This window comes from Malania oleifera, chromosome 1 (assembly GCF_029873635.1).
Source record: "Malania oleifera isolate guangnan ecotype guangnan chromosome 1, ASM2987363v1, whole genome shotgun sequence".
In the NCBI taxonomy this organism is placed as follows: Eukaryota; Viridiplantae; Streptophyta; class Magnoliopsida; order Santalales; family Ximeniaceae; genus Malania; species Malania oleifera.
The window spans coordinates 138724293-138747674 of NC_080417.1; the positions used below are offsets into that span (position 1 = coordinate 138724293).

At 37.7% G+C, this 23382-nt stretch overlaps 2 protein-coding genes across 2 annotated transcripts; both read left to right on the forward strand.

Moving 5' to 3' along the window:
• Positions 1 to 6081: 6081 nt before the first annotated feature.
• On the forward strand, positions 6082 to 6852 carry LOC131149288 (serine/threonine-protein phosphatase 7 long form homolog). Its single transcript, XM_058099624.1, has one exon. It carries the CDS (start codon positions 6082 to 6084, stop codon positions 6850 to 6852), a length of 771 nt encoding a protein of 256 aa, XP_057955607.1.
• A 6386-nt stretch (positions 6853 to 13238) lies between these two features.
• LOC131149296 (probable F-box protein At4g22030) lies at positions 13239 to 13751 on the forward strand. The gene has a single exon (XM_058099635.1). It carries the CDS (start codon positions 13239 to 13241, stop codon positions 13749 to 13751), a length of 513 nt encoding a protein of 170 aa, XP_057955618.1.
• Positions 13752 to 23382: the final 9631 nt, after the last annotated feature.

Below are 23382 nucleotides of genomic sequence, written 5' to 3' on the forward strand. Positions count from 1 at the left end.
TGGTGACCCTTTGATGAACCGCAGTACCTTGTGGGCTGCCTGCAGGTGTGGCACCCTTGGATCCTTCATGAATTGGTTTAGCATTTGGACTGAGTAAGCTAATTTAGGCCTGGTTATGCTCAGATACAATAATCTACCGATCAATTTTCTATAAAGAGCAGGCTTAGGAAGTAATTCCCCTTCTTCTTTGGACAGTCTCACATTTTGATCTAAGGGAATCCTTGCTGGAGTGGAGCCAATGGTACCGGAGGCTCTTAAAATGTCCAAAGCATATTTGCGTTGACATAAGTGAATCCCCCTTGCTGTCCTTGCCACTTCAATACCCAGAAAATACTTCAGCTTGCCAAGGTCTTTAATTTTGAATCGATCATCAAGAGACCTCTTCAATTGATCAATTTCATCCATGTTGTTTCCAGCAATTATTATATCATCTACATATACAAGAATGGCTGTGAAAGAGCCCTCAGCTGCCTTTGTGTACAAGCTGTAATCTGCCTTGGATTGAATATATCCTTGGTGAGTGATGAAATTTGAAAGTTTTGAGTACCATTGACGTGAGGCCTGTTTGAGGCCATACAAACTTTTGTTTAACTTGCATACTTTTCTTCCACTTTCATTGGGATACCTCGGGGGCAATTCCATGTACACCTCCTCCTCTAAGTCCCCATGTAAGAAGGCATTATTGACATCAAATTTCTATAAGAACCACCCTTTTACTGCTGCAATTGCTAACAGGGTTCTCGCAGTAACCATTTTTGCCACTAGGGAGAAGGTTTCATGATAATCCAACCCCTCCTGCTGTGTGTACCCTTTAGCAACAAGTCTGGCCTTGTATCTTTCTATGCTACCATCAGCAAGAAATTTGATTTTGTAAACCCATTTACAGCCTATTGGTTCCTTGTTAGGAGGTAAATCCATAATAATCCAAGTGTCATTGAGTTCAAGGGCAGTAATTTCAGCCTTCATGGCTTTGACCCAGTTGGATGATGTACTTGCCTCTAGGTAAGTTGTAGGTTCAGTGTGTGAAGTTATGGAGGTCACGAAGGTCTTGTGAGGTGTAGATAATCTATTATAAGATATGGTGGCACTTAGAGGAGAAGGCTTACCTGACAAGATCTGGTCCTTCTGCTTGTCCAAGTTTTGAGATGGGGAAATGAAGGATGACTGCTGACATATGAAATCCTGCAAATGAGTGGGAGCTCTCCTCATTCTGGTTGATTTTCTGGGTAAGTGTGTATGGGTGTTGTCACCAGCTTCTGTTTCTGGTTTGGAGTTGTTTTGGGAACTTATTTGTTCATTGTTTTGTGAATCAGATAATGCAGCAGGCATTTGTTCAACTTCTAGATTGACATGAGGGATGACAGTGTCTATAGAGTGGTTGTGGTTAGGCAAAGCAGGAATGGAAATGATAGGGTTTTGAGTAAAGCTTAACTCATTTGGACTTGGTGGTGAATCGGTGTTGCTGAAACCAGTATTAGGATCACTGATTTTATTCATTTTGAATGGAAATTTTTTTTCATGAAACACAACATTTCAAGAGATGAAGATCTTCTTAGTGTCTAAATCCAGAAGTCTATATCCTTTGACACCGAAAGGATAACCAATAAAAACAGATTTTCTGGCCCTTGGATCAAATTTTTGCCTTCCATTAACTAAAGTGGTAGCAAAAGCCAAGCACCCAAAAACCTTTAGATGGTCATAGCTGGGTTTCTTTTTGAACAAAACCTCAAAAGGACTTGTATGATTTAATAATGGAGATGGAGTTCTGTTAATGAGGTACACAGCCGTAAGAATGAAGTGGTTCCAATATCTCAGTGAAATGCCACTTTGAAATTTTAGGGCTCTTGCAACATTTAAAATATGTTGATGTTTTCTTTCAACAGTGACATTTTGTTGAGGTGTCTCCACACATGTCCTTTGGTGCAAAATTCCATGTTTTAGATCAAACTCCTTCATGTCAAACTCACCTCCATTATCACTTCGAATGATTTTTACTTTTATTTCAAATTGGGTCTCCATCATCACACAAAAATTTTGTAAATTGGTGCTTGCTTCTGATTTCAACTTCAACATATAAGCCCAGGAACACCTACTGAAATCATCCACAATAGTCAAAAAAATACCTGCAGCCATCATGTCTAATTTCATTACATGGACCCATATGTCACAATGTATTAGCTCAAAGCATTTCTTAGATTGATGTTGACTAGTTGGAAATGGTAGCTTGTGTTGTTTAGCCAAAGGACAAATGAGACATGGGTTATCATCAGAAGGTTTTGGTATGTTGATTTTGGTATCAGTGTCAAAGTAAGAGGAATGGCCTAATCTATAGTGCTAGAGGTCAAAGGAATCACTGCTGTTGCTGACAGAAGCTTGAAAGCCAGTTTTGAGGTCATGTTTGGATAGAGCATCAGATAAGGCTGAAGGACAGACTTCCTCTTGCGGCAAATGATAGAGTCCTTGCTTCACTTTACCCATCCCAGTCGTTGTCCAAGTCAAAAGGTCCTGAATATAACAACAATCAAAAAAGAAAACAAGGCAACAGTTTAGTTCTTGAGTCATTTTCTTTGCTGAGATCAGATTAAAAGAAAAACTGGGTACACAAAGAGCATCGTGCAATGTAAGATTCTTGGTGACCTTGGTTGTTCCTATATGAGTAATAGGAACAATTTGACCATTTGGTAAAGCTACAGAGGAGGAAATGCTGCTCTGGATGGAATGAAATAAGGATTTTGAACATATCATATGGTCTGTTGCTCCAGTGTCTATAATCCAAGGGATTTCTAAGACATTGCTGGATTTGGAAGTAAAAACAGAAGAACATAGAAATATACCAGAAATTTTGTGGTTATTTGTATCTGAGGAAAAAGGTGTGACTATGGCATGATTTGCCGAGGGAATGAAAGCTTGGTTTCCTGAAATAGGTTTGAGAAGAGCCAGAAGTTGAGTATACTGCTCTGGTGTCAATGACATTTGAGATTTGTCTTTCAAAACCCCCTACTCAAAACCAACAGCTGCATTCACATTTGACAGTTTTATGGTAGATATGTTTTTCTCTTGTCCTTTGTACCCTACTGGGTATCCATGTAATCTGTAGCATTTATCTGCTGTGTGACCTGACATTTGGTAATGAGTACATGTGAGTTTGTTCAGATTTGCTTTGAAGCATCTTTCCAGAGAGTGTCCTAGTATTTTGCAAAAGGTACAATAATACCTATCCTTCCTTTGCAACCCAGCAGATTGTTTGTTAAAATTCCCTTTGCTCACCAAAGCCATAGAGTCACTCCCAAGGTTGTTTGTAGAGATTTCCCTTCGCTTTTCTTCTTGCTGGATAATGGAGTAAACCTCATTCAAGCTAGGAAAGGGTTTGATCAGCAGTATCTGTGCTTTAATAGCTTTGTACAGCCCCATCAAGAACTTTATTACACAGTCCCTTTGCTGATTTTGAACTACAACCCTTAACCCTCCACATGTATAGTTAGGAATTAATTCATAGTTGAGTAATTCATCAAGCAAGGTTTTGAGTTTAGAGAAGTAAATGCTTACTGAGTCTTGATCTTGTTTGAGGTTTGTGATGCCTTGCTTCACCTCAAAAATTCTGGGAGCATTTTGCTGAGCAAAGCGTTGCTCCAACTCCAACCAGAGTTGATGCGCAGTTTCTGCATATGTGGTGCTAGATTTGATATCAACGGTCATTGTGTTTTGCATCCACGTTATCACAATATCATTGCACCTCAGCCAATGTTCCATTAGAGGATCATTGGGGTTAGAAGGTTCACAGATGGTACCATCAATGAATCCGAGTTTGTTCTTGATCCTCAAAGCCCTCTTCATGGATCTAGCCTAAGAATGGTAGTTGCTGCAGTCCAAAGTGTGTGTGACAAGCATGCCACTTGAACCATCATTGCTGCCAATAAAATAAGGACTGGTGAGTTGCGTTGGGTCGTGAGGAATAGCTGTCGGTGAATTGGTGTTTGGTGGTGGATTTGGAGGAGTGGTTTGGCTGGTATTGAAGGATTCATCCAACTTGGCTCTGATACCATGTAACAATTTGACTCTGCTGTTGTGAGTGGTGCAGAACTGCAATGAATCAAACATAGAGGGGAAGAAGGATATGCAGAATAGTGGGAAAACAAATGGCAGTGGAATTCTCTCGCACCCCTTATGTATTAGATTAGCAAAGAATATATACAATATGAAAAAGGAATCAAAAATCGTTAGAGGCTAACTATAGGAATAAATGAAAACGGTTATTGCTAACAAATCCTTGTAACGGAATGGAGAAAGAATAAAAACAAATTAAAATAAAATGAAATAAAACAAGAATTGTGCAGGTACGGTTATGAGCAGCTGCCTGCACCAGGTTCAGGTTTCTTCATTCTTCAATAGATAGAGTCAAGTCAAGTCCCACGATCCCGCATAATCTTACTTGGAGGGATGCATGTTTTAAGCCTCAAGCATGTTCCAAAACAAAAACTTAGTCCAATGGTCCTAAAAAAGACTATGTACCTGGCTAAGGGGGGGTTAAGACCTTTACACTTGGCTAACTATCCTTTATGAAATAAGTGGATGCATTAATTTAAAATGTCTTTGAAATGATTTATTCCCTCGTATTATGAGAATTCCTTACAAACAAAAGATAAGTCCCATACTGTTTGGGAGCATGATGGGAACTTGGATTCAATTTTGTGTGGATTTGAATAAAATACTATATGAAATTGTATTGGATTTTGTCTAAGTTCACACATATCCAAGTGCAAAGGCTAAAACCCATAACCCAATAACCAAAATATATTTACTAATTAGAACAAAAAAAATGCACTGAAGTATATTTGACAGAGTATAGCTATACAAACCAAAAAAATTGATTCATACAAAAATTTTATAGTACATGATGTGTCGCTTTATCATAAGGGTTATCAATTTATTAAATTTAAATTATGTTTCGTTTGTGAAATATCTATTCTTAAAAATATAATGGTAACTGTATAAGGATTAAATAACTTATAAAAAATTGTTGTCCTTATAAAACAAATGACAATGCAAAAGCTTTTCATTAAGAGATAACATGGAATAGATTAGGAATGACTATTAGAGATTTGACCATAAAAATATATATTCCGATCATAGTCTATATTTGGTGAAATAACACAAACATTTGCAAACTTTATAACCATGAAAATAGAGTTTTTCTCCATTTTATCTTTATTTTAAAATAATATATTAAATAATACCTTGTTTAGGAAAATATTTCTCAAAATGACTCTGATGTTTAAATCTTGCTCAATCGAGATTTAAAGGGTCTGTTGACATATTGACACGTGGCAGGTAAATCTTGCTTACCATTCAACAAGATTTGCGTGAAAATGGGCGTTTGCATGCAAATCCAAAGAGTTTTTTTTATGGAAATAATAACAAAAAATAATAAAAAAAAACAAAAATAGATAAAATATGTTATATTTACCAAATTATACCCAACTGACTTTCCAAAAGTCGGTTTGGGTCTTGATTCCAACCCCAGCCGCAGCTTTTGGTTTAAAAAAAATAAAATAAAGGGGTGGGGGAAAGGCTGTCAGGGAGAGACTTTTTTTTTTGGGGGGGGGCGCTGGAGGGAAAGGAGTTTGATGCGAGGGGAGGGAATTTTGATTGTCAGACAAGAAAAAAAACACACACACACACACACAAGGGGGGTGAGGAACTTGCGTGCATGCGTGGAGGGGCAGGGAGATAAGGGGGGGGGGGGCGGCGAATTTTTTTTTTTAAAATTTTGCATGCACGGCAGGGCAGGGAGAGAGGGGGGGGGGGGCAGATTATTATTATTATTTTTTTAAAAAAAGGCCAAACCAACTTTCCAAAAGTCGGTTTGGTGTTCAAATTTTTTAATTTCAATTTTTTTTTTTTTTTATAAAGTGACCAAACCGACTTTTCAAAAGTTGGTTTGGTGAATTTTTTCTATATATTCATATCATCTTCCAACTGCTCTCATCTATTATCACTTCTACAGTTGCATTATTTGCATTAGTTTCGTTGTCAAAAATATTTATTTTGTTTGCACACTCCCACTATATTTAACAATTAGAGATGGAGTTTGGTCCATTTGATTCATTTATATTGACATTGGGGATTATACATCCTTCCTATAGGGCATGGGAAGAGGATCATTCTGACGCCTTTAAAGGGCGTCAGTGTGTGCGTACATTAGAAACCATGTGGCATGCCCATCCTAGAAGCATTCTGTGGATTCAACGAGTAGGGTTCTATCCACTGTACCAGATTCAGTATATTCGCTTAGACCATCATTTAATTAGTGCATTGTTAGAGCATTGGAGGCTTGAGACACACACATTTCATTTTCCTTGTGGTGAGGCAACGATAACGTTGCAGGATGTTGCAATCATCACAAGATTACCTATTGATGGTGACGCTGTTACGGGCACGATGCAGCAAGACTGGGAGATGATGTGTCAAAACCTACTCGGATGCAACCCCCCCACTGGCTGGAGCAGACGAAATGGCGCGTCCTTGTCTATGACATGGATGGACTGGAACTTACCTGATCTTCCTGATGAAGCATCTAAGGAGGTCGTATTGCAGTACGCTCGAGGGTACATACTACGTCTAATGTGCGGCTTGTTATTCGTGAACAAGTCGCAACATTATGCGTCGTTGATGTTCCTCCCTTTGTTGAGTGACTTGGAGAGGGCGTCGACGTATAGCTGGGGTGGCGCTGCACTTCCATGGCTGTACAGAGATGTGCCAAGTTGGTTGTGTACAGACACAATCAATTGGAGGTGCGCTATTCCTCCTGCAGGTTTGGGCATGGGAGCGCATGCCCTTTCTTACTCCAATTAGAGTTGGCATGCCACATCTGCTTGTTGATGTCGATGATGGCCCATTCCCACTTGCGGTTAGATGGCGAGCTTCATTTCATGCTGCCCACATCCCTCAACATACTCTGCGGTCCTATCGATATGACATTGATATGATGTGTGAGGACCAGGTAATATCATATTTATTTCATTTGAATTGTTCAATATGGGTTCGGAACGTTTACTATTCATAGTAATTTTCTGACATAAATTCATTGTTAGTAGTTTATATGGATGCCGTACACTGCAGATGTCTACGCGAATCTACCCCCTATATGCCTTATAGGTGTACAAATTTGGCTTGTTCGCACTCCTATGATTTGCTTTTAGATCATGGAGTGGCACTTGCCGGATCATGTAATGCGGCAATTCAGGCTGAGGCAGCGAATCCCTCATCAAGCTCAAACAGGTTACGACCCCGACAACCATAATTTGGATCTACATGACTGTGACCAGCGCGGCAGTCATCAAATCAACTTTCGCACTAAGTACGAGCGTACCCTCCAGATGTGGCAACACAGGCTGGACAATGCCATCTACATACTTATGGAGCTTCCATTCCCTAAGCAAACACCTCCATTGGCGGAAGATAGATATAATGACTGGTACCGATCCATCACGATTCGCTGCGTGAGTAGAACCACCAATTTACACATGACAGTGGTGAGTTAAAAAAATAACTAAACGCATGTAAAAAAACATACTAGTTTTATATCATTAACTTATTCGTATTGTGTCCAACGTATTTTTTTGTAGGAACATATGATGGGGACCATCCACTTATCAAACTGTGTCCCGACATGTCCCACTAGACCAATTGCAGAGGCATGTATGCGATTTGTGGCTGAGGAAGCTCGTCGATCAATTCATAGGTCTCGCCACGCCAACGCGGAGGGTCCTGAATCAGATGATGATGTAACAGCTACTGAGCAGGCGTCGCATAGAAGAGGTCGTGGTGGACCTCGCCGGAGTCGTGGGGGGGGGGGGGCGTGTTCGAGTTGAGGGGGGGGGGGGCACCCACCCAACCATCCCAGTGGACAGAAAGTGATTGGGGAGCATCAACACCGCAGTTCACACCGTCACAGACCTCTATGTGGCACGTAGAGGCTTCTTCTTCCCATATGCCATATGGGAGTTATCAGCATCAGTATGGGGCATCCACCAGTACACCATACCATCCAGAGGCTCTGCAATCCATACAAAGCGACCCACCTCCAATGTATTGAAAACAACAGCAATACCATCAATTTCCAAGCTCATCGCTGATCCCATTCGATCTTTTCGTTGATGGGGGGTCACTTGATGTCGGACTGGAGGAACATATCCCTCCAACAGCTAAAAGCTAGACATTGCAGAAGGCAACGTCAACCTCTGCAAGAACGACGCCAACAACCGCCGAGACAAAGGTGACCGCGACCATGTGCGACTTAGTGACGCAAGAGTACATTATTATGCATGTATACTTTAAAGTGTTTTTTTTCAAGCAATGAATAATAATAATAATCATATTTAATAAAAAATAATTGTATATAACTTTTTTGTACGAAATTTTTTTAAATTTATATTTATAAATTGACCATGAAATAAATTAATAACAAAATAGAAGAACGAAATAGAACTCGAGTACAACTCACTAATTTCAAAAGCTAAAAAGCTTAATGGCAACTCACAAATTTCAAGTACATTACACATTAAGTACATATTTTGAATGTATTATGATGGTCCAGCATTGTCATGACCTCCAGTCCTCCTTGGACATCGATTGCGGTTGTGACCCTCTTCGTGGCAAAACCCGCACAGCATCCTCCGACTACCCTCTCGTACATCCATTTCGTTACGCAGTCTCGAACTTTTAGGACGTCCTTTCTGCCTAAGAAAATTTCGATTACCATATAATATTGGCGCTACTGGATCCGTCCAATATTGTTCATGGAGGATGGGAATGAAGTCCATCGCATATGTCGCATAATGCTCCTGTACCGTGAAACAAGGATCAATATAGCTTCTATACCCCAATCTTCTTGCACCATAGACAGCTAACAAGTGAGAACAATGGTAGTGTAGATTCTACCACTTCCCACATGTACACCGACGTCCCTTTATGTCAACTGTTTGAATATTTCAACCCTTATTTGGTGGCCACGGTGCAGTTTGAATGCTGAACAACCCCCTTTCAATGTTGAAGTTGATAACCTCATGTACAACATACGCCATCTCCCTTCTCTACATTTGTAACAACGTATGTGGTGTGTAACCATTCCCCGACTCCATTGCTTGGCGAGATGCCTCTCACCGGGCACTAAAGTATTGTGCAATGCAATAAAATGTCATTTGGACAATGGTCGTTATTAGTAGACTACGAGTTCCTTTCAAGCCGGCATTAAAACATTCAACAAGATTTGTGGTCATGTTTCCGTACCTTCGACCACCATCGTGACATTGCGTGCACATGTGAGGAGGTATCTCTTCAAAAAAGGACAATTGGCCCACCCTCTGTTAGGATTCTTTCCATCATACTATTGAATTTCCTAACTTGGTGCTCCCTACCAACTATTTCAACCATCCGCTTCAGCATTGTATTGTGCACCCTCTAGTTGAAGTTGCTAACAATGTGACGTAAGCAAAACAAATGGTGCGCACGCGGCGGTTGCCAGTCATCGTTCTGACGAATAGCAGCAAGAATACCGACATGTCTATTTGATATAAGACACAAATTATCACGATCAGTCACTTCATCCCGATTGCACTTAAGGAACTAGGACCATGTGCGCAAACTCTCCTCCTCAATGATGGCAAACGCTATTGGAAGTATTTGTTGATTTGCATCAGGGGCCGTTGCAATTAATAATTTACCTTTATATTTTCCGTACAAGTGTGTTACGTCCACACAGAGAACTGGAGGACAATGAAGAAATCCCTCTATTGATGCTGCAAATGACCAAAACACACATGTCAAAATAGCAGCATTGTTAGCATCAGAGATTTCTGTCCACGCCCAGTTCACCTTTCACCGGGATTTATTTCACACATAGCATGCATCCATTTTGGAAGCAGTTGATATGAAATATCCCAATCTCCAAACACCCTTGCAACTGCCATTTGCTTCCCGAGCCATACCTTTCTGTACGATACATGGTATTGGTACTTTGACCTCAAGTGTGATTGCAAAGCTGCAATAGAAGCACCAGCATCACTTTTGATAATTTCTACAACTTCATTTGCAACTAAGCTAGACTTCAGTTATGGGTGGTCCTGCGAGAGAGTCTCATTTATGCATGTATGTAGCCCTCTGTATTGTGTAATTTCAAACAGCCCATGCTTTTTACGTTGAGTTGCACGCAACTGCCAAACACAGCTCTCGTCTACATTGCACCTAACCATCCACGTTGTTGGGGTGGATTGCACCACCTTAAAGTTGTGGTGTGTTTGCGCATGGTGGACGCGCACGGAGTGAATGAGGTCATCCTTCGTGTTGAAAATCATACCTTTCCTAAATTCTGATACTCCATCCCATCGGGTGCCCTCGAGTGAACTTTCAACTTCAGTTCTGATATGATCGGATTCAACATCAACCATGTACGCTAACGGTTGCACGTCGCATACCCTCTTGTGACCGACATGTGTGTTCTGAGGAGGCATCACAAATTCTTCATGGTGAACCCCATATTCATTTTGTTCACCAGCTTCATCTACCCCTGCGTTTGCCTCTTCAAAATCCTCTTCTATATCCTCTTCTTCCTCAAATTCACGGTTGCAGTCCATATCAGGTAGCATTGGCCGGACTGTGTATGCCCCCCTCTCATTCATGACAATAGATGGAACTGTTTGGAAGTCTGGTATGGACACAGCTCTAGTTGAACTTCGGTTATGCCTATACTTTGTTGATTGTTCTGCTTCGTGATAGTAATTGCTTCCCACATTGAATCCCTGCAAGGTAGACTCCTCACGTCGAAACTTTGTTGTCAAGAATTCTGGTTGAAATGATGTACTGGGGATGTCATTCAAATCTAACGCTGTAGTCACCTGTGAAAGGTGATCAAATAGTCTGCTCATCTACCGGTACCATATTCGTTATATGGTTGAGAATGGATGAATGCTTCCCCTTGCAAAGTTGGGGCTTCACCTATACTACTACTTCGAGGACTGTGATTAACAAAAATCTTAACAACATATATGTCCGGACACAAACTTTGCGGGTCCAACGCAATTACGACGTCTGTATCAATTTTTATTGGGACGTCAATGTAGAACAAATTTCCACCACCCCCTCGTTGCGGATATCTCGATGTCAGTTCTAACATGTATTCCTTTGGATCAATATCTAATCCTTCATATATTTTGTGTTTCAAACTTTCTAACTTCATCCTCCAAACTCGAATGGCTTTCGTTGGCCTAGCGCTGTACTCAATACTGGTTGATCTGAATAATCTCACAGTCAATGTATAATAAGACCGTAACTTTGTTAGCTGGCAAATTTGACGTCATTAAGACTTATCAAAAGTAGAGTTTATCTGCAAGGTGGTAAGAAGGTTAGAAGATCAACAAATAAATGAAAAAGGAGAAAGCTTGAGTAATGGTTGAGGGATGATGAACAAATATATAGGAGACTAGCATAACAAAACTGACTTTTGGAAAGTCAATTTTGATTTTGTTACGTACACCCACACACATGCATGCACGACGGAATTACTTTTTTTTAATACCAAACCGACTTACCAAAAGTTGGTTTGGACACTATTCATACCAAACTGACTTTCCAAAAATCGGTTTGGACACTATTTTCAAGAATTAATTTTTTAATACCAAACTAACTTTCCAAAAGTCGGTTTGGACACTATTCATGCATGTGCAAATGCAGGAATTAATTTTTTAATACTAAACCGACTTTCCAAAAGTCGGTTTGCACACTATTCATGTACTTACACATGCAACTGTTAGGTGAGCCCCCCTCTTCTCTCTCTCCCCCTCCTCCTCTCTCCCCTCCCGACACTTATCCCTCACCTTCTTTTTTTTTTTCCTTTTTTTTTTTTTTTATTATGCTTCCCTTTTTTAAAATAAAAAAAAATTCGGCCTAGCCCCACCTCTCTCCATGCCCCTCCCGCGCATGCATGCAGAAGTCCCCTCATAGCTTTATAATCACAAGACTCATCTTTAAAAAATAAATTATTAACAACTGGAACAAGGTAAGAAATATGAATGATAAGAAAAGAATGTTAAAGTTGAATATAGAATTGATATACCAAATTGCTAAAATTACCAAAATAAAACAAAATTTACTTAACAAAAACTTGTTAATTTCAAATTTGTAATTAGTACATATCTTGTGACTATTACAAAAAATAAGTAAATTTACATGCATCATTCTTACTTTAATCTTCCTCTCTCCCTATGCTTCACATAATAATGTGCAGCCACTACTATAATTGTGATTTCTTCTGATCCAAATTAAAACACTGACATGAACGCTGACGATTTTGCTCCCAGATTGCCCTCGACTTTTTACCTAAATAAACTATCCCAATTACTTAGGTCTTACTTAATATAATTTTATATTATATTTTCGTGAGTTTTTTTAAAAATAATATAAATTTATATTATATTTTATCTAAATTTGTGCTTAAATTCATATAAGGTTTTAAATTTATACTCCCAAATACAGAGTTACTATTCAAGCAAATTGAAGTTGAAATCTTAACTTTAAATTTGTGTATTTTGAAATATAAACTTATATTAAGTAACATACCAATCTATACATATATAAGTTTAAGACTTTACATTTATTTTGCTAAAAAAAATTAAAATTAAATAGTGAGATTGATCACCAAAGTTTGGTCTCTTTAAAAAAAAAAAAAAAAAAAAATTCGCCTCCCCCACTCCACGCATGCACGTACGTCCCTCACGCGTGTTTTTTTTTTCTCACCCCCTTGTGTGTTTTTTTTTTTTTTTTTTTAATTTTATTTTGGTCTGACAATCACAGCGCCCCACCACCCCAGGGAGCGCCTCAAAAACGTCTCTTCCTGACAGCCTTTCCCCCACCCCTTTATTTTATTTTTTTAAAACTAGAAGCTGCAGCTGAGGTTGGAATCAAAACCCAACCGACTTTTGGAAAGTCGGTTGGGTATAATTTGGTAAATATAATATATTTTATCTATTTTTGTTGTTTTTATTATTTTTTATTATTATTTCCGTAAAAAACTCCAAATCCAAATGCAGGGGGGGGGGCAGGGCAATTACTCCGTCCCCTCTTTTTCCAATCACTGACATCACCCACCTGGGCGCACGCCAATTGAGAGTACTGAAACAAATACGAAGGAACCTCAGAACAATTCTTCTCCTCTTCCGGTGGTAGCCGCCAAGCTTTACACCATCATGGAGGTCGTGGCTGACCGAGCAGAGATGCACAGCAACCTTGCCGAACAGAGGAACAACTGGAACACCCTTCTCTTGAACTCGATCAACATGATGATTCTCACTGCCTCAACCATGGCCGGACTTTCGTCCACTGGAATATTTTCATCGCCTTTCGTGGCTTTTAAACTGTCTTCCACTCTCTTTTTCGCTGCAGCCACAGGAATGTATATGGTGATGAACAAAATCCAGCCGTCCCAGCTGGCCGAAGAGCAACGAAACGCGACAAGATTGTTCCGGCAGCTGCAGACCCAAATCGAAACAAAACTGGCCTTTGGCATTGACAACCCAACTCAAATGGAGGTGAATGAGACAATGGAGAAGGTTTTGCCACTGGACAGGGCTTACCCACTTCCCCTGCTTGGAGCTATGCTTGAGAAGTTCCCTGCAGAATTAGTCTCTGAGCTCAGGGATTTTGCGGCTCATAGAGATGGTGGAGATAGTGAGGATGAGTTTGCAAGCAAGCTTTTCTGATGTACAAAGAGAATTTTTTTTTTTTTTATCCGGTAAGGTTGAAAGAGAAATTCTTGATAGTCAAAATTCTTTTATAATCTTGAAGTTGTACAAAGAGAAATTGCTTCCATATTGTCTGCTGTATATGATTTTTTTCACCAGGTTGTAAAATAAATGAATTGTTTTCTTTCGATTCTTGCTTATTAAGGCTTCTGCTCTTCACCAGTAGAAAACCAATGACACTTTGCTGAGAAGAAGTAATAATTTACAAGATTTGAACTCAATTTAGGATTCTATGGCATCATCTTTCAGAAACTGGTTTATTTTATACAGTCTGTTATCCATGCATCATTGAATAAACAAATGAAAAGAGGGCAGAAGGAAAAGATAAGATGATGACAAATGAGAATATCCTAGAGCAGGTCCCAAAATAATTTTTTTCCCTGAGAATACCCGTGCACTACGTTGAGAATAAGCCACACCTTCATAAGGCTGCCGTATCCTCCTACCAATCCTGTAAAAGAAATGGCTAGTAAGTCTTCCACGATGCCAAACAGCTTATTCCAAATCCTCCAACCAAAATCAGTGTAAAAGGAGACCAGAAGCTGTCTCAAAGTTCTTGAAACAGAGCCACACAAACATCGGGACAAAGAAGAAAGAGACTCCAAAGGTCTTCTGATTTGCAACCAGTTATTAGCATTTATTTAATTTAGCACAACCACCTACAAATCAGGTAGGAGTTAAATGTAATCACTTTTAATTAATATTAAATTTTAGTGTCTAAATAAAGATCAATTTTATTCCTTCTAATTCCATCCCATTTCTACAAACGAGGCGTGCAGTTAAATGTAATCACTTTTAATTAATATTAAATTTTAGTGTTTAAATAAAAAATAAAATTATAATTTTTTATGTTAATAAAATTATTAAGGGGCGGGGGAAACAGGGGTAGAAAACAAGGGTACTGTCATACAAAAAATGGGTTACAAGGAAAACCCAAAGCAGAGGTGGAGGGGGCAGAAGTCAGAGGTGGCAGAGGAGGATGAATAGATGAAAGACACATGGTGTGCGCCATGTCAGTGATTGGAAAACAAGGGTACTTGCCTTGCCGCCCCGATATGCATGCAAACACCGTTAATTTTCAGGCAAATCTCGCTGAACTTGCCTCAAAACAGGTATTATTTAATATATTATTTTAAAATAGGGATAAAACGGAAAAATACCCTCACTCCCGAGTCCCATCTCCCTCTTACCAGAATCCCATATCTGAAATCTCATCTCACGCCTCTCACCAAATACGCGAGACTGCTGGTGTTAAGCCAGTTATATTGGTAGTTAATTGTTGGAGAGTTAATTAGTTATGAAGAATATTACTATTATTACTTTACTGTTTTTCAATTTGTAAATTTCAGTTTGTAATTCTGTTATTGTATTTCTCGTATAGTTAATTTTCAGCTATAAATATATGCTGATGTAATGAATTATTATGAATGAGAATTCAGAATTTCTCTCTGGTTATTTTCTTCACGTGGTATCAAAGCAAGATTAGAGAAATTCTCCTCTCATGGCTTCGTCTGCAATCTCTACTAACACTTCTTGTTTTCCTGTCAATTCTGCTGTTGATCCGAGCTCAAATCCTTATTACTTCCAGGACAGCAATGGTCCAAATCTGTATCTTGTTAATAAGGTTCTTACTCGAGACAACTATCAGACATGGAGCATGTGTTACGATGACATTGAGTGCCAAGAACAAGCTAGGGTTTATTGATGGAACTCCGGTAGCTCCTTTACCTAGTGATACGAATTATGCCACCTCGAAACGAGGCAATGATACTGTGAAGTCATGGATCCTCAATTCCTTGTCTGGTGATGTTTATTCTAGTGTGATGTTCATCGAATCAGCAAGGGGTATATGGACTGAACTTGAAGATCGATTCTCATTAACCAATGGACCTAGGATTTTTCAATTACATCAATCTATTTCTAATCTAGCACAAGGTCAAATGAATATTGTTGATTATTTCACACAATTGAAGTCCTTATGGGATGAACTGATAAGCTATAGGTTTATTCCCAAAACATCCCCTGCTTCTTTGAAGGTCTTGGCTGATTATCAGAATCAAGATTATGTAATCAAGTTTTTAATGGGTTTGAATGAGTCATATAGTCATATTAAAAGCCAAATTCTTCTTAGCAATCCCTTACCTCCCATAAACAAGGTATTTGCATTGCTTGTGCAAGAGGAGAGGCAAAGGGAGATTAGTTCAGTAATAATTACTGAACCAAAAACTATACTAGGAAAAGCTACAGGAAATCAATGATACACATAGAATTTTGGCAAGAAAGAAAGACCTTTGTGTTCTCATTGTGGACTTCTAGGACAAACAACTAACAAATGTTACAAGCTACATGGATATCCTCTAGGGTACAAGTCAAGATCCAAGCACAATAGTTCTTCAGCAAATCAGGTAAACTTGGTAACCAATACTGAGCAATCTGGTGAAGTGCAGCAACTTCCATTCACTCAGGAACAACTCAAACAGATCATGGAAATCATGCATCCCTTACTTGAAATGCAGCCACAACCTTCAGTTGCTTAAGTGACTAGACCTTTTCTTCAAAATATAAATCCTTTTTTTTGCAGATCATTTTTTCTCCACAATGACAAGTATTTCTTCTTGCTCATCTGCCGTTTGTACTCGATGTCGAACTCAAAATGGTCTCACTTGGATAATTGACACTAGGGCCACTGATCACATGGTAAATTCTGTCAACTCTCTCACTACCATAACAACTTCTATTAATACATCTGTGAAATTACCTACCAGTGCTCTTGTTCCGGTCACACACATTGGAACAATTCGTATAACATCTAACTTCCTGCTCACTGATGTTCTTGTTGTTCCTTCTTTTGCCTATAACTTAATTTTTGCCAGCAAACTTCTAAAATCTATTTCCTGTTGCCTTATTTTTCATGGAAAATTTTGCTTTATATATAGGACCTACAGACATGGAGGATGATTGGATTGGGTGAAGAGAGGGCAGGTTTATATCATCTCCTCAATAAGCATTCAGCTATGTCAGTCACTAATACCTTTAACTAATTTTTTTATATATATTTTTAAATAAAAATACTATTAGTGACGGTTTTGAAATTGTCACTAATACCCTATTATTAGTATGTTACAAAAAATAAGGTTATTAGTGACGGATCAAAACTGTCACTAATACTAACAAAACCGTCACTAATATTATTAGTGACGGTTTTGTGAGTATGAGTAACGGTTTTGAATTAGTCGCTATTTTTGCTGTTACTAATACTTATTAGTGACGAATTTTCAAACTGTTACTAATAATAGAGTATTAGTGATGGATTAAAACTGTCACTAAAAACCTAAACCCGTCATTATAAATTCTACACCGGTTCGATAAAAAATCATTACTAAAGTCATAGTATTAGTGACGATTTTAAATTCGTCACTAATGCTCTATTATTAGTGACGGTTTGAAAATCGTCACTATTGCTCACAAGAACCGTCACTAATACTATGACTTTAGTGACGATTTTAAATTTGTTACTAATACTATATTATTAGTGACGGTTTGAAAGCTTTCACTAAAACTTTTTTAAAAAGTAATTATTAGTGACAATTTTGAAACCTTCACTAATAATTAGGCTTTAGTGACGAATAAAAGCGTCACTACAATACTATTAGTGACGATTTTGAAACCTTCACTAATACTTAAATTTGACAATTAGTAGTGACGGATTTAAAATCGTCACTAATAATGTTAAATTAATTTTTTTCCCAATCATTAATTCCTATTAAAATATGTAATTACATTTTTGTATACATAACATGAAACCATAATTGCTAAAAAATTTATAAATTATTAAAAATTCTAATTCAAATTCAAATTTAAATACAAATACAAATATATTATGCATATTCAAATTCAAATTCAAATACAAATATACTATACAAATTCAAATTTAAATACAAATACAAATATATTATACAAATTCAAATTTAAATACAAATATATTATACAAATTCAAATACAAAAATTTCATCTGTTCAGATAACAAAAAAAAGTCAAAAGTTGCATCCGTAGTGCATGACATCGTGCTGACATTGTGAAGGTTGCAAACCTTGCAAATTAAGAAAGTTAAAAAAAAATAGTATACGTTTTTTGAAAAATTTTGGCTGCATTTCTCCTATAAATATGACATTTTCCATAGATATATGCTCAAAACCTAAGTGTTTATAATAAACAGTTTACAATAATTCCAATAGTAATGAATTTTACGAGTGCACAAGAGTTTCATATAATAAACATTAAATAATGTAACGTGTTCATGCATCCCATAACTGATAACTCCTAAGTTTTCTCATAGAGTTTTACATCATTTTCTTGTACACCCTTTAGAAATAATTGTGAAGAATGATTACTTTATACAAGATCTAGAACCCTTCAATCATAATATATTATATCAGTGCTTGAATATACTGAAGTGGTACACGACCTATATTACTAAGACCACACCAAACTATATATCTCGTTTGTGTGTGCTAAGTACTAATGTAACATTGGATAATGAATCCAAATCTATATGAAATAACTGTTGCTTACAAGTCTTTCTCCTTCTCAAAATTTCTTCCGTGTCCATCGGTCTTTATCACTTCTCTCCTTTGCATCACTAACTACATGCGCTTGAGGGCCTTCAAATGCAACTCCACCACCCCTCATCTTATTCCTCCAGAGGACCTTCCACATCTTTCAAACAACTACATGTCATGCCTGTTTTGTTAATGAAGAATTGCACAAAGTAATCAGCATCCCATGAAAATGCCCATTCCAAGTTGTTTACAGTGCTCATTGCAGGCCACTCCTCTGGAAGATGTGCTCAAGAATTTTAATCTTAAAATCTGATAGATGATTAGAATAATGTTTCTGTGGTTTTGTGGTGGGGGAATAAACTGCAGGTTGGCTCAAATAAATGCAAAATATTATGCCTTACTTCTATCACTGCAACATCTATAAACATTACCAGTGTATGGCGCTTGTGCAAGGCCAGCTCCGACAGAAAACTCTTGCCTCACCACTGAAATGAAAACCTCATGTTCAAGGCATGACAAACTTCATATATATATATATATATGTACATACAAAAAGTTCAAAAGAGTGAATATATTTTCAAAATGAATACAGAGAGCTAACCAAGTTGTTCCCCACTCTAATCTCATGCCGCTGCTCTCCAGCAGTTGTATCAGAAGGTAAACCCAAATTGCTCTCACCCACCTCGCACTTGCAGAGGGGACACACAACATTGATTTTTAGCCACTTATCCACACAATCCTTGTGGAAGAAATGTGAACATGACAATTCCCTCAATTCATCATTGTTTGCATATTTTGCCAAGCAAATGCAACAAACCTGCAAATTATAACAATGATAAAAATAAATAAATAAGTCATTTAAAAATTTTGGTTGTTGAGGGCAGTAAAATGTTCTGTAAACCAGGTTAAAGAGACATGAAAGAGAACCAGAATCGTCAATTTTGATAAACTAACTTGGTAACTCTACCTTATACTACCTAAAATATGAACAAGATAATGCATAGTGAATCTGCACATGCTTCCTTCAAATAACCACATAAAAATTAACATGGCAGACCAACATTTTTTTTTTATCACAATTCACATCGTTGCAGAATGATCAACACTGGAACAGGTTATGGTAATCAGCCTCACTAGTTTATTTCAATCCTTGGCCATCTGTAAAATATTAATGCTCCAAATGACTCAACAAATTAATTAAATCAATTCAGATGTTGTTTATTAGTAGGCAAAGTTAACAAAAAGAAAAAAATTTAGATAAAGTCCAATTAGAAAATGTTAAATCATTAACATCCAAAGTCTGGACTAGTTTCAGTAAACTTCAGATTAGTAAAAAGATAAAAAAAAAAAAAAAAAACACTTTAAACCAAAAATTTGACAAGTTCTAAATCTGTTCCGTGGCTTGTTTTCACTAAGACAGGTCATAGACTTCAAACCAACACAACTGCAAGCCCAAATCTCACCTTTAACCAAGATCCGACCGAGAAGGAGGTTTATGAAGCTGTTTCGTCTATTTCTGTGAATAGAAGCCCGGGACCTGATGGGTTTGGGTCTTCTTTTTATATTACCTGTTGGAAGATTATTAAAAATGATGTGATGGATGCGGTAAAAGAATTTTTCAGAGGTGATATGTTGCCTCGGTATTTTTGTTCCTCCTACATAGTGCTTATTCCTAAGGTAAATGATCCTCAGTCTTTTGATAAATTTCGGCCGATAAGCCTTTGTAATGTAATCTATAAAATTTTCTCCAAAATCCTTATTGGTAAGCTTTCGTTGGTGATGAGTGATTTAATTTCTTTAGAACAAGGTGCTTTTGTGAAAGGGAGGAGTATTTTTGAAAATATAACGCTTACTCAAGAGATGACAAAATTATTACATAGGCGGGTGAGAGGAGGTAATATAATGTTAAAGATTGATATGAGCAAAGCGTATGATCGAGTGGAGTGGCAGGTGGTAGATCATATTTTTAAGGCTCTTGGTTTTCCAAACTGATTTTGTAAGTTGATTCAGAATTGTATTTCCACTCCATGGTTTTTTGTCATGATGCATTGCACTTATAGAGGTTTCTTCAAGTTAAAAAAGGGTTTGAGGCAAGGGGATCCGTTGTCGCCGTATATTTTCATCATCATCATGGAAGAAATTCTTTCTAAATTAATTAAAAAAAAGTTGCATGAGAAGCGGATTTTACCATTTGCACACCCGTGTGGTGCACCTCTTATATCGCATTTAATGTACGCGGATGATGTTGTTATTTTTGCTAATGCTGGAAAAAAATCTGTTAGTCAGTTAATGGAGGTGATTAAGGAGTATGAAAACTGGACCGACCAAATGGTGAATAAAGATAAATCAACTATTTTTTTCTCAAACAAGTTGGGTGTTCAGAGGAAACGAGAAATTCTTCAAGAGACTGATTTTATTAAGGGTAAATTTCCTTTTACGTATTTAGGTGTACCAATAGTGGATGGTAAATTGAAAGGCTGTCATTTTGAACCTTTAATCCAAAAAATCAGTAAGAGAGTTGAGGGCTGGAAAAGTAGACTATTGTCTCAAGGAGGTCATTGTGTTTTGTTGAGACATGTGCTTTCAATTATGTCATTACATCTGTTAGCTGTTCTAAATGTATCGAAACTGGTGATTAAAAAGATTCAAGGTATGTTTGCTTCTTTTTTTATGGGGATTTAAGGATGGAAAAGAAAAAATGAAATGGAGGGCTTGGAAGAAATTGTGTGTTCCTGTGGAGGAGGGGGGCATTGGAGTAAGGGACATTTCGGAAGTGCAACGGTCTTTATTTATGAAGTTTGGTTGACATTTATTAACGCAGAATTCTTTATGGGTTAGATTTTTTAAAGCTAAATATGTGAAAGGAGGACATATTGCTCTTTGCAGATCGCATGGATCAGATTCTTCCTTTTGGAGGAAAGTTCTGCAGGGTATGCTTGATCTATTAAGTAAATCTAAGTGGAAGGTTAGAGAAGGAGATGTAAAATTGTGGTATGATAAGTTTCTAGATTCGGGACCTTTGTATGCAAATTGTCCAAATGATGCACAATCTCATATCAAATTAAAAGATTTGGTTATCAACAATGCGTGGGATGTGGAAAATTTGCAGAGGATTCTGGGGTTTAATAAAGCGGATGAAGTGATGGAAAAGGTGGGAAATCTTAGAAATTTTTCGGACATTCTGTTATGGCTCCCGGAAAAGGATGGCTACTTTAATACAAAATCTGCATGGGATGTTATCAGAGTTAGAGCTCCAAAATTTGATTGGGCTAAGTGGGTTTGGAACAATTGGCTACCGAAGAAAATTTCTATTTGTATGTGGAAGGCTGCTTTTGAGTGCCTAAGTGTTGATGAAAAGGTGAGAAGGGTGGGGTTTTCTCGGGTTTCGGCATGTAATTGTTGTGAGATGAGGCAATCTGAAGATTTGGAGCATGTGTTAAATAAGGGAGACCTTACTTCTGAGGTTTGGAGAAAGGTTTCGGTGGAGGTAGGTGTTCCTTTCCTTAGGAAACAAAGTTGGAAAGAAAGAGTCCAAATGTGGTTTAATAGGGCTTCTAGGTTCTCTCAACCGGGTTCATTGATGGGTTTGATTCCTTATTTAGTAGTTTGGAGGCTGTGGAGAAGGAGATGTGTGGCTAGAATGGGAGGAAAATTAGAGAGTAGTACTGATGTGTGGCTCTCCATTAAGTATTGGGTGGGGGTTTTGAGTAGGAACATGACAGAAATGGTTCAGTTAAAGGATGCTGATTTTCGAGTTTTGCAGAATCTGGAAGTGCAAATTGTGAATAAAAGAATTAAAACTATGCAAAGTGTAAGATGGATAAAAACGAGGCAAGGGAGGTTGAAACTAAACTTGGACGGGAGCAGCCTGGGGAACCCAGGGCCGGCGGGTGGTGGTGGCATCCTTAGAGACCATATAGGTTCTTTTGTATTTGATTTTTTAAAATATTTTGGTTCTTGTTCAAATAATGAAGCTGAATTGAGAGCTGTGTTGGAAGGAATAAACATTTACAAACAGTTGGGTCATACCTGTATTGATATTGAATGTGATTCGAATATTGTAGTTAACTGGATTAGAGTCAGGAAGTGCTCATTGTGGTATTTGTGGAATTTTTGGGAGCAGCTTATTGGTTTATTGGAGGGAGTGGATTTTTCGATAAATCATTCGTATAGAGAAGGGAACAAAGTAGCAGATGCCTTGGCTCGACAAGGTGCTATGGGGAGGAATAGTTTGTTTACAAATAGTAGTCAACTCCCTAAAGTTAGCAATGATTTGTATAAATTGGAGAAGATGAGTATGACTTATATGAGGTATGTTTAGCTGATTTTCTTTTGGTTTTTGCTTATTTTTTTTGCTGTTTTTCTTTTGTTTTGTTATGTTGTGTGAGATTTGTTTTGTAGGTCCAATTTGTTTTGTTTTGTTTTGTTTGGACTTGTAACCCGGTTTTGGCTGGATGTTGGTGTTGTTCTTTGGGAGATTTTTAACGTTTGTCTTTTGTTATCTCTCATTGATTATCTTGTAACCACGGTATTCCTCCGCCAAAAGTGAGGGGTTATCAATAAATAAATGGAGGTACCACCCTTCTTAAAAAAAAAATCTCACCTTTAACCAAGTTGCAATGAACCAATTCTTATTAACCATGGAAATGGTCGAGCTCTAGAGGACAGCGGCGACGGGCGAAGACACTCTGAACGGCGGCGATTTTAAGCATTAGTGACGGTTTTCAAAACCGTTACTAATACCCTTAATTAAATTTTTTTAATATTTTTTAAATAAAAACACTATTAGTGACGGATCTCCCAATCGATCACTAATATTCTTAACTAAAATTTTTTAAATTTATTCATAAATATTAATAGTGACGGTTAGTTAATCATCACTAATAAGTGACTTTTAGTGACGAATTTAATCTGTCGCTAATATTTTTTCGAAAAAATTTTCGGGTGAAAATTGTTTACCACGCAGTTTTTAGTGACGAAAGCATTAGTGACAGTTGCTAAAACCATCACTAATGCTTACACTATTAGTG

Bases quoted from the DNA above. Each gene is read 5' to 3' on its own strand.
- LOC131149288 (XM_058099624.1), top strand. From the start codon at position 6,082: ATGGAGTTTGGTCCATTTGATTCATTTATATTGACATTGGGGATTATA.
- LOC131149296 (XM_058099635.1), top strand. From the start codon at position 13,239: ATGGAGGTCGTGGCTGACCGAGCAGAGATGCACAGCAACCTTGCCGAA.